The following is a 16556-nucleotide window of genomic DNA, read 5'->3' as shown; positions in this document are numbered from 1 at the left end:
AGATTTCTTTTACTACATATATGATTTCACTTCTCTTCAGATAGAATTAGATAACATTCACTTGGCTATGCCCAGGTGGAGAAAGAGCCTCCCAGAGAGACTTGAATGAAGAAAAACAAACATTAAAAAAAAAAAAAAAACAGATTTAGATATCACTAAATCTGAGGTAAAAATTTGGTGAAAAAGTGAATTGATCCTGGATTGTGAATATAAATCAATTCCCCTGAAATTCAGCAAACTATTATTTTTTAATTCATAAATAAGTTTAACTCTAGAATGAGTAAGAATATCTTTTTGTTTCTTTCCATGAAGGCCTACAGCAGTGAATTCTCTCATTTCCAAATATGGATTTCAAGAGCAGCTGCTTTACTGTGAGTTTGCTTTAAATTATATGTCACTTAATTAGCTGCTGATAGACTGTTACTATAAAGCTTACTAATTTTAATGTTTTGACTTCTTTTAATCTTAAAATTTACATAACTAAAGTTGTTTTAGTTGAAAAGTTCTCTATACCAATCTTCATGTATATATCTGTTATATCCACCAAACATTTAGTGTTGGCTACCCTCAGAGGAGTAGAATTAAAAAAATTGTGTGTGTGTATAAAATGTTATGCATATACATTTATAGAGAGAGGCTTAAAATTTTAGGATTAAGAATAATCTTCACTTTTTTTCTTAGATTTTTGTTATGTTTTCTAACATGAACGTAAATAGTGTTTGTCTAAAAAATTTTTAGAGATGCCAGCCAGACTCAGTCAGTGGAGCATGCAACTCTTGATCTCAAGGTCATAAGTTCAAGCCCCACACTGGGCATAGAGCTTACTTACTCACTAAACAAATAAATATTTTAAGACATAAAAAAATAAGTTTTTACAAAGAGGATAATACCAGTCAAGATAATTTTTTTAGCATTCAGACAGCATTGTAATTATCTTCAAAATAGTCTTGGTTCATTACCTACATTATGTATGTGTTTGTGAAGCTCTTAATCAGGTTTTGAGGGGCTTTTTAAAGTCTTGCTGGAATAATTTTTTTTAAATGACTTAAATCTTTTGGCTTAGATACCTGTGCAAATAGAATTAAGATGAAGACTGGAAAAGAAATTCATTTATAAAACCAAAAGTTAGTTTTAATTCACTATATTTTTTTAGAATATGGAGTTAAATTTAAATTTTTTGTTTAAGACATTTAAAATTAAAAATGTAACATATTGGAATCTATTACTTGGAGATTGGTAGGATTTAATTATCGTGTAAAGTTCTTCAAGTAATAATTGATGACTTGATAACTTTGATCTTAATTTAGAGCATGGATTTGTGTTGTACAGTCACAAAATTTAAAATTATTGTTGCAGTCTGTTGAAAAATCTAGACTTTTCTAATGTATCATAGTTTATTCAGCACCAAAATCCAGAAACTCACATGTAAACTAATTTTTACTTCTGAAAAAGGCTGATTTTCATAAACATTTCTCTGCCAGGCATCTTTTGACTGCTTTCTGAGTCGCTTAGAAATAACTCCTTCCTATATGCTTTGTCTTTTTCAGGGGGGGTTTAAATTTAATCAATAAAATGTTTAGTTAAATGTTTTAGTTAACTAAAAGCATATATTTTATGCTAATGGCAGTACTGTCCATTTCTCATCAGTCTTTTGATGATAATGATGGTGGTGGTGGTGGTGGTGGTGGTGGTGGTGGTGGTGGTGGTGATGATATTTAGTTGACATTTACTGAATGCTTATTATATGCCAGGTACTATTCCAAGCACTTTACTTGAATACAACAATTCTTTGGGACAGTTACTATTATCGCTATTTCATGGCTAAGAATATGGAGGCATAAGTAACATGACTTACCCAGTTTTTGTCAGTGAGGAAGTAATAGAGTTGAGGTTTGGACTTAAAGGGTGTCTAGTTCCAGATTCATCCTCTTAACCACAGTATTATACTTCTCTTACATATGTTGCAATTTAAACAGTAGAAATATAATAGCTTATAAAAATTTTAATGGCTTTATTTCACATAGTTGATTGTAATGTGATCCAGGTGTCTTTGGTTTTCTAAATAAGAGAAAATTGAACTTGGTAACACTAGTACTTGGGTACTATCTATTCTCAAAGTGTTTAATTATCCACTTTGAAACATATCATAAGATAAATAATGGCATTTTTCCCCAAAATTATTCAAACTAAAAAATCAATGTTAATATTAACTAGTTTGAGTTACAAGTTCAGCACCTTTAGCTAGTTGCCAAAATTTCCTAAATTTATGACCTGAGTACTCTCATACATGGCAGGAAAGTTTTGTCTGAAATACAATGTCTTCATTTATGCAATTTAAACTTTAAATTGCTTTTTTAAAGGGTAAGAATAACTAAATTGTGAAAGTATTTTACTTCTTGACATTTACACTGGCTCTGATTTATTTGTATTTGTTTGGTTTTGTTTTAAGCTGTGCTTGAAGAACTTGTTAATAGTGGACGTTTACGAGGCACTGTGGTTGGTGGGAGACAGGATAAAGCAGTATTTGTCCCTGACATTTACTCCAGAACACAGAGTACTTGGGTGGATTCCTTTTTCAGACAGAATGGCTATCTAGGTAACTATTTCTTTTTGTCTTTAAAATTAAAACTTCTAATACTACACACATTCTTAGAAAGTATTGTATTAGTCCAAGGCGTATACATATACTTTATCATTGCCAGCAGATTTTAATGGTTCTCTCTGGGTGTAAAGGTAACCAAATTGCAAGGTTTTGTTGGTTTTGGAACTGAGTTTAATTTCATAGTTTTTAGAACAGTTGTTATAGAAAAGCCAAAAGCTGGTATTGTTACCAGCCTTCCAGTGATATGATACTATTACAACTTCAAGTATATATTAATTCATGAAAAGTAATTATACTTATTATGTTTTATAAGTTGCCCAATTGGGATCCCTGGGTGGCGCAGCGGTTGGGCGCCTGCCTTTGGTCCAGGGCGCGATCCTGGAGACCCGGGATCGAATCCCACGTCGGGCTCCCGGTGCATGGAGCCTGCTTCTCCCTCTGCCTGTGTCTCTGCCCCTCTCTCTCTCTGTGACTATCATAAATAAATAAAAAAAATTAAAAAAAAAAAAAAAAATAAGTTGCCCAATTATTCATTACATAGTCTTGGAAATACTTTATTAGCTGTCAGCTTTACAGTGTAAAGTTCTTCATGTAATAATTGATGACTTGATAACTTTGATCTTAATTTAGAGCATGGATCATCCACTTCTTCAGAAACCCTGAAGCTATTCTGACTTCTGTTTCTGAGGTTCTGTCATTTGGATAAAGTAGATTGACTAAATTTAGCCATTAATACAATTAACAAATATATATATATACATATATATAATACTTATATATATTACATATGTATATGTAAGTTTGATCATAACCCAAGTCAAATCATGTAAGAGATCAGTTGCTTTCTCAATAAATAAACCTATAAAACACTAATGTTCAAACAATTTAATTCTATGCTAGAATACTGGGCTCTGCCCTTATGTTTCCTTGGTTTTCTTTAATGTACTTTTCAGTTTCTTCAACCATGGACTTGGATTAGAACTTCGTTATAATTAATTTTCTTAAATATGCTTATTTGGGTACAGAGAGGACAATAGATATCTCCAGTAACTTTAATGGCTATAAATTTAAGTATTTTTTCTGTTTTTAGTTTTGTTTATATGCTACGTCTCTTACTAGTTTAAATTAGACTGAACAGTAAAACAATTTGTCCTAAGTTGTCTGATACCTTTAATTAGCTATAGTAAGCAAAATAAGTTCCAATTTTTGTTTGTTTATTTATTTATTTTTAAAGGTTTTATTTATTTATTCATGAGAGAGAGAGAGGAGAGAGAGAAGAAAGAGAGAGAGAGAGAGGCAGAGACACAGGCAGAGGCAGAAGCAGGCTCCATACAGGGAGCCCAATGTGGGACTCGATCCCAGGACTCCAGGATCACACCCTGGGCTGAAGGCGGCGTTAAACCGCTGAGCCAACCAGGCTGCCCTGAACTAATTTTTCTACAGCTATGTTTAGTAATAAAAATCTGGGAAGGTAGCTGCCTAACCAAGGAATAGGCTGTGGTATATTTCTATGCCTTATTCTAAAAGAAAGAAAGAAAGAAAAGAAAAAGAAAAGAAAGAAAAAGAGAGAGAGAAAGAGAAAGAGAGAAAGGGAGGGAGGGAGGGGAAGAGAAAGAAGAGAAGAGAGAAGAGAAGAAAAGAAGAAAGAAAAGAAAGGAAAGAAAGATGCATTCTCAAAGAATAGGTGTTGGTAGAAATTATTTTTTCTAAGATTTCTAAAAGATGTAAATGATTGACAATTCTGTTCTAATGTATTCCATTCCATTTCTATTTGTGATATATTTCTAGAATTTGATGCTTTGTCCAGACTTGGAATCCCAGATGCTGTGAGCTATATAAAGAAAAGATATAAGACAACACAACTCTTATTTTTGAAAGCAGCTTGTGTTGGTCAAGGACTTGTGGATCAGGTGGAAGCATCAGTAGAGGAAGCTATCAGCTCTGGAACATGGGTTGATATTGCAGTATGTTTTATCTTTTTCTTGTTAATTTTGCTTTAAACCAATGAGAACTGATACTCACTAGTATGTAGTTATTTTAAGTGTTAGGATACATAAAGGTAATCTTGGCTTCGTAGCCAAATTCTAGCAGTCAGTGTTATAGCCTAAACAATCATAATTATGCTTAAAGAATTTATAGCTTTTGAGGTAGAATGATCTTTTATATATGGATACTCAACATCCAGAATTTTATAAATCTCAAGCAAATAATATAACACTCATATCATATATGAGTTATATCATATATATCATATATATATGATATATCATATATCATATATGAGCCATACATAAATTAATGAGATTTCTCACAATTTTATCCAGACATTTATAACTTTACAGGCATCAGGCATTTTTAGCAGTTGTGTACTCCTTATCCATTCATTAATATGAGCTGCTTCAGCCCTGATAGTGTTTTGCTTCAGTATTCAGTATGACCTGCCTTTATTATGCCAGAAAGATAAGTGCCGGTGAAGAGAGAGGAACAAGAGGCCAATCCATTATCTACTAGTCAAGACCCAGACTCTCTTCATAAAGCAAAAAATTAACTTGCTTTAGATAAACAAATTTCCAGAGATTCCAGATTTAGGTGTTCATTTATTCATTCTACAAATTTAAGTACCATCTGTGTGCCAGGAACCCATTTTACTTGCTAGGAATGTGGTGCTCACACAGGTTTCCTACGGGAGAGATAGTTCATGAAAATAATGACTTCAGATAGGTCAAAGAGCTACGAAGAAATCTGGTTTTGAGGTAAATTTGTCAGGAGTTGATGGTGGATTACCCATGGGTTTATGAAAGGAACTGAGTGTGACATGTAGGTTTGGGGCTTGATCAACTGCGTGGAGAACAGTACCATTAATTGAAATGGGGGAACAATGGCGAAGGGTGGATGGGAGATAGGTGTTGGGGGGTAGGCGGCGGCTGTTGTGGACATGTGAAATTTGAGATGCCTGTTAGGCATAAGAGCAGAGATGTTAGGGAGACTAAGTAGAGTATATGACTCCAGAGCTCAAGTGATCATGAAAGCAGAAATATAATTTAGGAGGTTATCAAGGTTTATCTGTATGATATTATATTTATATTTGTTTTCATTTTGTTTCTGATTCTAGCCTCTGTTACCCAGTTCGTTATCAGTCAAAGATGCTGGGATGTTGCTTCAACAGGTGATGAGAGCATTCAGCAAGCAGGCATCAGCTGTAGTCTTTAGCGACACAGTCGTAGTCAGTGAAAAATTCATAAATAATTGTATTGAACTCTTCAGTGAACTGATGCACCAGAAAGCTGAAAAGGTATGCCAGATTTCCTTTCCCCCACTAATCTTAACAGGATTTTCATGTTAGAGTGATCTGATGTCTTTTGAAAAATGGAGTAAGCAGCATATACCCAGAAATGAGCATTGTGTTTCATGCATCATTTCCCTTTAATACATCATTCCTTTTTATTTCTCCTCCTCAATTTGTTTTTCCCCCTCTTCATTCCCATCAGGATATATAAGTTAGAATTTAGGGAGCCAATTTTATAAATGAAAATCATATAAATGAAATCATACACTTCATAATTAAGTCACCTAAGGGTATTGGTCCCACATTAAAATCCACAGAAGTGCTGTCTGTGGATTCTGTGTATGAATACACAGTACATCTATCAATCGCTACACTATATATTTACTAAATCTAATAGAGCCTTACTAATTTTACCTATTTGGGATGCACAAATGGGATAACTTACTGAGGGGAAAAATTGTTACTATCAAAAATTGATTAGCCCCTCAGAGCAAGTGCTGTCAAACTGTTTAGAAGCATAGGTCCTGCGGGGTCTGCTTTAATGTCTATTCAAATCATGATTCTAGTTAACAGTCCCATCTACTTAAAAAGCCTGCTCACGGATAGGGAGAACAAGTCCATTTATCTTAGACTGTTAATAAATCTATGAGAGCTTATATAAATAATTTGTATTCATCTCTAGTCTAAAGCTCTTTAATAGTTTTTAAAAAGAAAGACAATTTTCTACATCTTGCCTGCTAAGCATCAGAGACGAGTAAAAGTACATAGGATTGATAACAGTAAACCTGCCAGTCTCAACTTGTTTACTGTCTTCGACTTTGGACAAATAGACCTCCAATTTCTATATCTTCAAAGAAAGAATGATGATGCCTCCTTTCTCAAATATAAATTTAAATACAGGAGGGATATGTACAAAATGTCTAGTACATAATATCTCCAAGTCCTTAAATGGCTACATTATTTTTATTTATTTACACTAAAATAAAAACATGGTCATCAATTTTTCTTTCTTTGCTCTCCTCCCTCCAACTACAAAAATAACTTCAGGAAAAAAAGATGATTTTATTGTTTGAACTGTCAACATTCTTTTTTATTCAGAAAACCAAAAAGGAAATACCATTTTTTATGAAAATGTACTTTTGTCACTACAGATTTAGAACCCTGTCCCATGATGAAAAAACAGTTTCTGAACATGGAAATAGTTCATTATTCTTAACACAAATTTTTTAAAAGCTGAGATCAAGATTAAGTCCAGAGGAAATAAAAACACTTCATATGATTAAGTATGCAACTCATCATACATGGTTGTTCTGTTAGGGTGGAGGATGGAGATTTTGTTAATCTTTCTAGTAATCTCCGGTATCCAAGTGGCACTGGATTTGGGAGCCTCAAAAAGAAAAAGAGCAAGGATCACCTATTAAGCAGAGGTAAAAAAAAAAAGCCAAATCAGCAGAAGAAGATTGCATCTGATATATGATCAGTTTTTCACAGACCAGATAGGATTTTTCATTATATGATCACATATTCAAAAAGCCAAGAACAGCAAGAGGAGAGACTGATCTTTGGCAAGGAGAAATAGTCTTAGACTGGCAACTGTTGAATCAGGCTCTGTAGTTCTTCTTAGCATGAGATCAAACAAGAACAATCAAAATGAGTAATAATAATTGAGTATGTAAATAACTTCTATTTATGCTTTCTGTAATGCCAAATATTTTTGCTTACCAAGAAAAGTATGTTTTATTTCAGGAAATGAAAAATAATCCTGTTCATTTAATCACTGAAGAAGATCTGAAACAAGTCTCCATTTTAGAAAGCATTAATACAAGTAAAAAAGATAAAAAAGATGAACGAAGGAGAAAAGCAACAGGTAATAAATTATTATTAACAAAGAAGATTGAAAGATGAGGTTTTTTACTTGTTGCAGTGAACTCTGCATTTATTAGGCCCTTTGAAGTTTGATTCATCTTTAACTGCTAATATTAACCATATCTTTCTGATAAATTTTGTTTATGAAAATGGAAATATTAGTGATTACTTCTTCTTTTTTATTTTGTGAGAACCAAGTTCATTTCATGACCTGGCCTATCTCCCATTGTTTGCTCCCTCACCATCTATGTTCTAGCCCAGTAGCCTTTCAATTTTTTTTTAATTCTCAAATTTGGCAAGTTTGTGTTTATCTAAAAGCCTTTGCACTAGTCACTCCTACCTGAATGTTCTCTCTCAAACTTCAGGTTACAAATTTCTTCTTGTCATTCAGAGCTCAACTTTGAATGTCAGTTCCTCAGAGAGGCTTTATTGACATGGAATAGACATGGTCACTCTCCATCATATTATCATATAGTTTTTTGTATTGCTTTTATCAGTGTCATGTGTTTTATTGTTTGGAAACCTTGTCCATCTTGTTTATTGTTTCTATAGTCCTTTGGGCACTTGTTGGTGTATTATATATAGATGCTCTATAAATAAAATATTTATTGAATAAATGAATTTCCCAAGATCTTTCCCTTTTTCTTTTTCTTTTTCTTTTTTTTTTTTTTTTTTTTTTTAATTAAGAGTCACTGGAAATTATTCCAGGTAGTACTGGTATACTGGTAACTTGCACTTGAAAATCAACATATGTTTTCCATACTTTTTAATAGTAGAAGCAAGTTTATTCTATATCGGGGTTAAAGAAATTAGATATTCAACATGTTTCATTAGTACAGCTATATTAAAGATTATTATAAAAACTTCATTTTTATTTGTTGTGGGAAATTGCTCCTGTTTCTTTGAGATTGTTTCTTTACTCTTTAAAAACCTTTTTCTACAAAATCTTTCCATTTTGATACTTTGAAATTTCTCTGTATTTTTCTGGGAAAATTATACTCCAATAAATCATAATAGTATTCACTGCCATGCATATCTTATCATATTATTTGAAGATATAAATTCACCTTAATCAGTTGGTTGCACTTATGTCAGAATAGCTAGTCTGTTTTATTTCCTTCTAAAAATTCAGAGTTATCTGGTCATCATCTCAGTGATAGTACTATCATATTGCAATAGTTTAGGTATAGTGCATGGAATAATGTCAAATAGAAAAGTCTTCCCTATAAGAAATTTATTGCCAAATGTAAAAAGCACACTCACCTTAGATTTGTGCTTTTGAAAATTGTATTTTTCTTTCATTAAAGCAAAGGAAATACATTCATATAACTTATAATTATAGGACATGAGGAAACTTAAAGGAATTGTACTTAGAATCTAGAAAAAGATCTGTATGTTATTTTACTTTATTGATAAATGAATCTTTTATGAAGAAATATAATTTTAATATTTTTCAGTGTTTCAATCCCATTATTAGATAACTATTCTATTTTGTTGAGTAGATACTTTAAATGTTAAATATGTAGTAGCAGAGAAGTATCTCAATAACATTACTTTTACTTAGTGTTTTAGTTTGTCTCATAATTTGTATTTTTTAAGTCTTTATTTAGCTAACAGGTGATCGATAACTGTATTTTTCTACTCATCCAACCTAACATTCATGGGCAGCATTTATTGAGCACATGTTAAGGTGTCAAGCATTGCTTTAATCCTAAGGATACAAACATTAGTGAGACATGCTCCCTGTTCTCAAGAATTTCATTGTCTCTCTGGATGGTGGGAGACTCAGGATGTCCCCTGTAAACATGAATAATTATCTTTCAACCAAAAAGACAAAACTAGGGATAATTAAACTTGTGAAGTACTGTAATAGGGGATATTAATGAGGCTGTGATAACAGAGATGAGCAAAGGAGGGCACATTTCTTTTGGAGAAGGTAGAAAAAGTGGTAAAGGAATGGATTTGGCCAAGAAAAAGTGAGAGTTACAGAAAAGAGGTATCCTTACAGAAGGAAGAAGAGACTGAGAAGAGACTGCATTTAGATCAGGTAAGCTATCTGAGTTGCTCAAATTCAAGAGATTTAACATTTTATTAATTTTTTATTGACTGAATTACAGAACTTCTGTTGTAATTTAAAAAAATCTCCAACCTTAAGTAGCAGCTAAAACTTATTTGGCTTTTATTATTCTGCTGTAAAGTTAAATATGACAATATAGTGTCACCATTTTCTAAAAATGGTTGTTTAGTTAGGTAATACTAATGAATATCATTTTCCACCAGAGGGCAGTGGAAGTGTGAGAGGAGGTGGTGGTGGCAATGCTAGAGAGTACAAAATGAAAAAAATCAAGAAGAAAGGAAGAAAAGAAGAGGATAGTGATGATGAGTCATCTCACACTGGTGTGTAGCTTTGTTTTACTCTTCCTTTGTATGTGTGTGATTTTGTAAACATTTTCTTAAGATGCATAGAGTTAGATATATAGCTTATACAAGAAGTCCTTTCTTTGCCCAGTTTCAGTGGTCACAAATTCATTTACCATAGTTGAGTTGATGACACCTGCCTTCCAACAACACGGTTCGTATTTTAATTACTAGGGTGGAGTAACTGAGTAATTGCATAAAGTGCAGACATTGCTGCTGGCTCCTCCATCCATTGATCAGCACATAAATAACACACATGCATCATTGAGCCATGACAGTCGCATCACATACTTCAGAGTTTGTCAGTGATTGATCACTGTGTGTCCCTTCTTCACTTTATGCACAGACAACAAACCATGTAGTCATGTTACGTCCTTGCCTCCTATCAATGAATCCATATGACATTTTACAAAATGGATAATCAAAGGGGAATTGGCCACCAAAGATGAAAATGCAGCAAAGAAATGAAAAGTGATAACACTGGAAACAAAATATGGATCACAAATAAATGGTGTTAGAGAAGAACTAGCTGTCTGTGGGAATGCTGCCATTGCCACTGTTCAAGAGACTAGGTATGCAGCCCAAGGAACTGTGTAAATGCACTTACTGACGTCAGCTGGGAGAGTGGTTGTGACAGAAAGAATGAAAATGTCTCAGAGGATGTGAAGTTGGCAGAAACTTCATATTAAAGAATTCTCAGAGATGTTTCACAACATTGGAAGGGCAAGGGATAAAATGCTGTGAACTGTGTTCCCAAGTTAAAAAAGGAGTATGACAACTTACCAAGGCATAGAAAAGATGCTTGCCCTGTCTTGTAAGTTATAGGATGAGAAGAAGTCAAGCACTAGTCAGACTGTTTTTGATAAGTTTTTTACAAAGAAATAAAATACTTTGTTGCCCAGTGTTTCTGATGAGCTGAATTATATAGTTTACTTAAACTATTATTAGTTTTCTTTTTTATTTCCCTTTACATTTATAACCAACAGTAAGAGCTTTCAGCGTTTTCACAGACATTTTTAAAAGATCACAGAACAATCATAAATTTTCCCATTGTTTATTAACACTGCACAGTTTCAACTTGCATAGTCATTTTTATGATTTCCCACTGCCATACAAAACAAATTACAATATTTTGTAAATAGTGAATTTCTGACTAAGTAGGAAACATTTGTTTTATGCATGTTTAAGTTTTAGGGTAACATGTAATTGGTTGCTTCTATGTAAGGGGGAAAATCAAGTATATGCATCTTCCTTTTTGGAGACTTGTTAGTGTTTGGTACTGTTAAGTTAGCAAGAGACATGTTAGTTTTTCTAAGCAAAATTATGATTCTTTTATGCTTGTGTTTTAAATAAACTTACTTAATGAAACTATGATTCTTCCCTCTACCTTTTCCCTAATAAAAGAAAACTTGAAATGATGATAATTTGAATTTTTTTTTCCCCCTTCCACAGATGTCATTATATATGGGCTAGAGCTGGGAGGTGTAGATATCAGGTGCCATGGCTTCAGCTATTAATGTGCTACTATTAGTGATAGCAGAATTGCTTAAGATTGATTTTTAAAGTATTCTAAGATAGGTAAAAAATAGCTACTCTTCTCAACATGCATAAAACAATATTAATTAATTAAAACTATCTTCATAGAAACTACTGGCCCTGTTCTTATTTTAAATAGTATTAAGACTGTCCTGTGTCGGTTTTAATTTTTCATTGATTAATGACTTTCTCTATTCTCCAGATGTACTAGGGGTGGGAGAGAAGGGGCATTTAATAAAATATTTCTCTAATATCTGTAGCCTTAAGAAATCATTAAATGAGGCATATGATACTTCTTTTGTGCACAAATTATGGAGAGGAGCTATAAAGATAGTAAAACCATTCTACCTAAAAAAATATAATTTCAAGTGCTTTTGAAAAGGAGTTGTGTTATAATCTCTGAAATGGGGGATATAATTAGGTTCTCAGCTAAAATACAGCATCAACTCAGTGTGAAAGATTAAATTATATGGAAATATAATTTAATAACTTGTAAAACACATGCAGGAAATAAACAGAGAAAGCAGAAACTATGTGATGTGAAAGATCAGGAATGGATAGCAGCTCTCAAAAAGAAAGGAGAACCACCTTAGTGTATATCTTCTAAAGTATCTGTTCTAAAGCTGTAATGTCAGCTGCTTAGATCTTGACACATAGTGAAGATTGATTTTTGAGCTATTTTTTATTTTATTTCATTAGTTTTTATTTGTAAGGTTTTGCAAAAACCAAATTTAGCTGGAAATAATCACTTTTATATTTGTACCATATTAATAATAGGAAATATTGTTAGCTTTCTTTGTCTGCAACCCATGCTTATCCAAGTTGGTGAGAAGGCATGACATTTCCACACTTAACAATTATTTCCATTACAGTAGCTGCATACAAATTGTCTCCGGCATGGAATTATTTTTGTAAGAAGAAAAATAAATTATAAGTGTAAAATTATGAGGTTTTTTTTTTTTTTTTTCATCTGTGCCTTTCCCAAGAGACAATTTTTAGCTTAATTCTACAGGAGATGTACTTTACCATGATTAGAGACTTTTTCTGAAGATCCGTAAATTATAAGGATGATTTGATTTTTACTAACTAATCATTTTTTCGTAAAGAAGGAAATTCTGCTCGGTATACATTGTTCAACAAAGAGAAGTTATCTTTTTCTTAAAAGATTTTTTTTTCCGTCCAGCTCATTGTTTTGATTTGCCACTTATTTGCATCATCCAAGTTAGGGATGATTAAACAGAAGTTTAATTCATCTTTACTATTTTTTGATTAACTCAGTAAATAGTCATTAAATAAAGTTAGAAAGTTACTACTCAAAAGAAATACCTCTATATATCTTATTTCAAAAATTGTTTTCATTGCTTATTGCTATCTGACACTGGCAATATCAGAGTCTTTAAGGCAAGCTGTGAATGAATTACTACCTTAGTAAATATGTTAATGAACCTCCTTTGCTTTTAGGTTGCTTTATGTTTTCATTGTTTTTCCCATTGCTCATTTCTACTCTAGGAAAGAAGAAGCCAGAGATCACTTTCATGCTCCAGGATGAGATTGAAGACTTTTTAAGAAAACATATACAAGATGCCCCAGAGGAATGTATTTCTGAACTTGCTGAGTTCTTAATAAAGTAAGTATAAAAAAGTATTTTTCTGTTTTATGATAGAAATTCAATGTTATTAACTAAAATTTTCACAAAGGTTATAGAATTACAGAATTTCAGATCTCTTCAAAGCTTAGAATTTAATGTAGCCACCAAATTCCAGCTTTTGTTTGCCTATAAAGGCTGTTCGTGTCAACAAACATGTAAGTGCTTTGGGCGAGGCAGTGTGGGAAATAAAAGGTGAGAGTGTAAAGGCATCCTCCATCACTGCTGTTGCAGTCCTGGTTAGGAGAAAAACACTACCACCCATCACTGGATGCTCACTGATGTAGCATGAAAGGTAACAGCTAAAAAGAAAGAAAAGACCAGTTTCTATCTAGATTTGACAGAGAGTAAACAGTGCACTTTTAGGGAGAAATAATGTAACAAACTGCCTTCAAAGAATAAATTTAGACAGCAGTAGCTCGCAATTGAGCCAAGCTAAATTTATTATTATTATACAGAAGTAAAAAATTATGGCTCACCTGGGTGGCTCAGTTGGTTGAGTGTCTGCCTTCAGCTCAGATCATGATCTCAGGGCCCTGGGATCAGTGAGGAGTCTGCTTCTCCCTCTGCCTCTCCCCACCGCTTGTGATCTCTCTCTCACATTCTCCCTCTCTCTCAAAAAAATAAAATCTTTAAAAAAAAAAAAAAAAAAGAAGTAAAAGAAATTGTGAATAACTTGACCATTACTAACTAACATTATTTTCCCTCAAGTTAGTTCCAGTGTGTAAGCATCTATAAATGTAATCCATGAACCCAGTGCATCTGACTTTGAATTTAGAAACAGCTTTTGTAGTGAGATGTTTTTCATTTCACTGAATATTTTTTGTGCATGTATACAGTACATAATCATATTTTTCACATTTGAAAAGTAGAGTAGTTACTACTAACCATTTACCATTACTTAAAACAATCTATTCTGAAGTTGTTGAGCATGAAAGGTTTTAAAAAAAGTTTTTAATATCTTTTATAGTACTTCAGAAATTGAAAATTTATTGGAATATTCCTAAGGATGGGGAACAGATTTATAGTCTGTTCTCCAAACTAACTTCTAAAAACTACTTTGAATTGAATTTGAATTAAACTTCTGTTACTGCTGTTCTTACTGTCTTTAGTGCAATAATTTTGAGTACTTTAAAATTGAGAAAAATAATGCATTTAAGTTATAAATCCTAGGATTGAAGACAAATTCTTGTGAGTTATTCTCCAAATTCATCTTATTTGTTTAAAAAGTATAGAGGTCTTTTCTTAAGGCTTATTTCCATAGAAGCAAAATTTCTTATATGTATAAACACAGTGTGTTTTACTACACTAAATATATTTATCTTGTGCACAGACCTCTTAACAAAGCTTATCTCGAGGTGGTACGTTCAGTGTTCATGTCTTCAACTTCTGCCTCTGGAACTGGTAGAAAGCGCACAATAAAGGACTTGCAAGAAGAGGTTTCAAACCTGTACAATAATATACGGCTGTTTGAAAAAGGGGTGAAGTTCTTTACAGGTATACTTAATACTATTTTTTCATTGATTTTCATAGTTGTTCTTGGACATTCATTTTAATAAAGCACCTTTATTTTCCAGATGATACACAGGCTGCGCTTACAAAGCACTTGCTGAAGACAGTGTGTACTGATATCACTAACCTCATTTTCAACTTCTTAGCTTCGGATTTAATGATGGCAGTAGACGATCCTGCAGCTATTACAAGTGAAGTATGATAGTGATTTTCTTGCATTCTTGATGTATTATGTTTTGAAACTAAAGCATATTTTATTTTCTCACATTGGAAGTAGTCTAAAGGAAAGTATATAAAATATAGGAAAGGATTTTTAAGAAGAAAAATATCCATCAGATTTTTAGTTTAAATTGGTAATATAACCAGTCTGTTGAAAATAATGATGCTTAATTCCTTTGGAATCAACATTTTTATTTTTTCCTAATCATTGTCATGTTACATCCCCTTTTCTGCTGAGTTGCTGATCCCTTGACCATGTTCTGGCCAGATTTCATAACTTTACAATCATTTTAATGTAGTGACCCCATCTCATTTCAATATTTAGATGAATTGTAGTTTACTTGTTAAAATGCTAATATCAAACTAAATTCAAAGTTCATTTCTTCCTTTTTCAAAATGTGAGGTAGAGCTGTGGCTCCCAGTTATGTGTTCTGTCCCTAACACTCCTCCTTCTCTTCTATATCCTTATAGTTCCAGTTAAAGCTGGAGATTTAGGAAAAATGAAGGAGGCATAAGTGTTTTATAGGAATGACTGCATATCACTATTTATGATCTAGGCCCAATGTTGTGTGACCTCATGATGTGTCTGTTGCCACATAGGCGGTGTAGGTTGTTTTGGGGGCTGTTTTTCAGCATGTGGCTTCCCCTCATAGCAAGAACCTCCCCGTAAACCTCCAAACAGAGATACATTTATTTTTCTCTTCTGCCCTAGCAAAGTACTATCCCCCTTCCCTTCTTCACCTTGACCAGTGAATCTCCCAACTAACTGCCTGGATAATTCCATGTAACCTGCCTCTGTACCAATCTCTGCTGTGGGAAATACATGGGGTCCTGTCCCATGCCCTCAGGGCCTACAGAAGAACTGGTGTGGCATGTGACAGTGAGTCAGTAGGTTTCCCCGCACTTCCAAGACTCACTATAATGTTCAGGGCCCACTAGCCAAACCATTCCACTAGTCCTCCACTAGAAATTTCACACTTGATAGGGCCATCAGACTCTCATGAAGAATGCCACCAAATTTCATGAGGCACATCTATGTGGAGAGGGGTGCTGAAAAGATTCCACACACCATATAGTATAAAAAGCAGCCATCCATGGAGCAAGTTCTCTAGTTTATTATAGGCATTCTTAAACTTAGGAGTAGGAACCCCCTCATCTGGCATTAGGGAGAAATACTCTTTTTTTCCATTGGAAAAGAGAGAGTAGCCTCTTACCCCAAATTCTCTTTTTCCCACAGGATGAATGGTTTTGTCTATCCCCATTCCCTCCACCGCCACCCCATCTTCTTAACACTGCTGGGCCAGAAAGGGGCTAGTAGGGCTTTATCTAGCCTGGTTGTCTGATGGGCTATCAGCTAGCTCTCAGATTGTAGAATGTTTTTAACATATTTTTGTTCCTAGTTTGAAAGCTAAAATTCAAAAACAAAGATAAGTTCCATTCAGTGTCCTATTATAATAATAAATATACTTTGT

General features: G+C 33.4%; 1 protein-coding gene across 1 annotated transcript in view; it reads left to right on the top strand.

Annotated features, from left to right (window-relative positions):
* Positions 1–16556, top strand: part of UFL1 (UFM1 specific ligase 1) — a 30882-nt gene that overhangs the window by 12106 nt on the left and 2220 nt on the right. The window contains exons 7-15 of the mRNA XM_041763636.1: positions 313–371; positions 2450–2596; positions 4391–4566; positions 5715–5894; positions 7635–7755; positions 10035–10151; positions 13218–13335; positions 14687–14850; positions 14931–15061. Of these exons, the coding sequence (XP_041619570.1) occupies positions 313–371; positions 2450–2596; positions 4391–4566; positions 5715–5894; positions 7635–7755; positions 10035–10151; positions 13218–13335; positions 14687–14850; positions 14931–15061 (1213 nt within the window). The remainder of the gene's footprint in view (positions 1–312; positions 372–2449; positions 2597–4390; positions 4567–5714; positions 5895–7634; positions 7756–10034; positions 10152–13217; positions 13336–14686; positions 14851–14930; positions 15062–16556) is intronic.

Source organism: Vulpes lagopus, chromosome 1 (genome assembly GCF_018345385.1).
Source record: "Vulpes lagopus strain Blue_001 chromosome 1, ASM1834538v1, whole genome shotgun sequence".
Taxonomy (NCBI): Eukaryota; Metazoa; Chordata; class Mammalia; order Carnivora; family Canidae; genus Vulpes; species Vulpes lagopus.
This window is presented reverse-complemented; position numbering and strand designations above follow the sequence as displayed.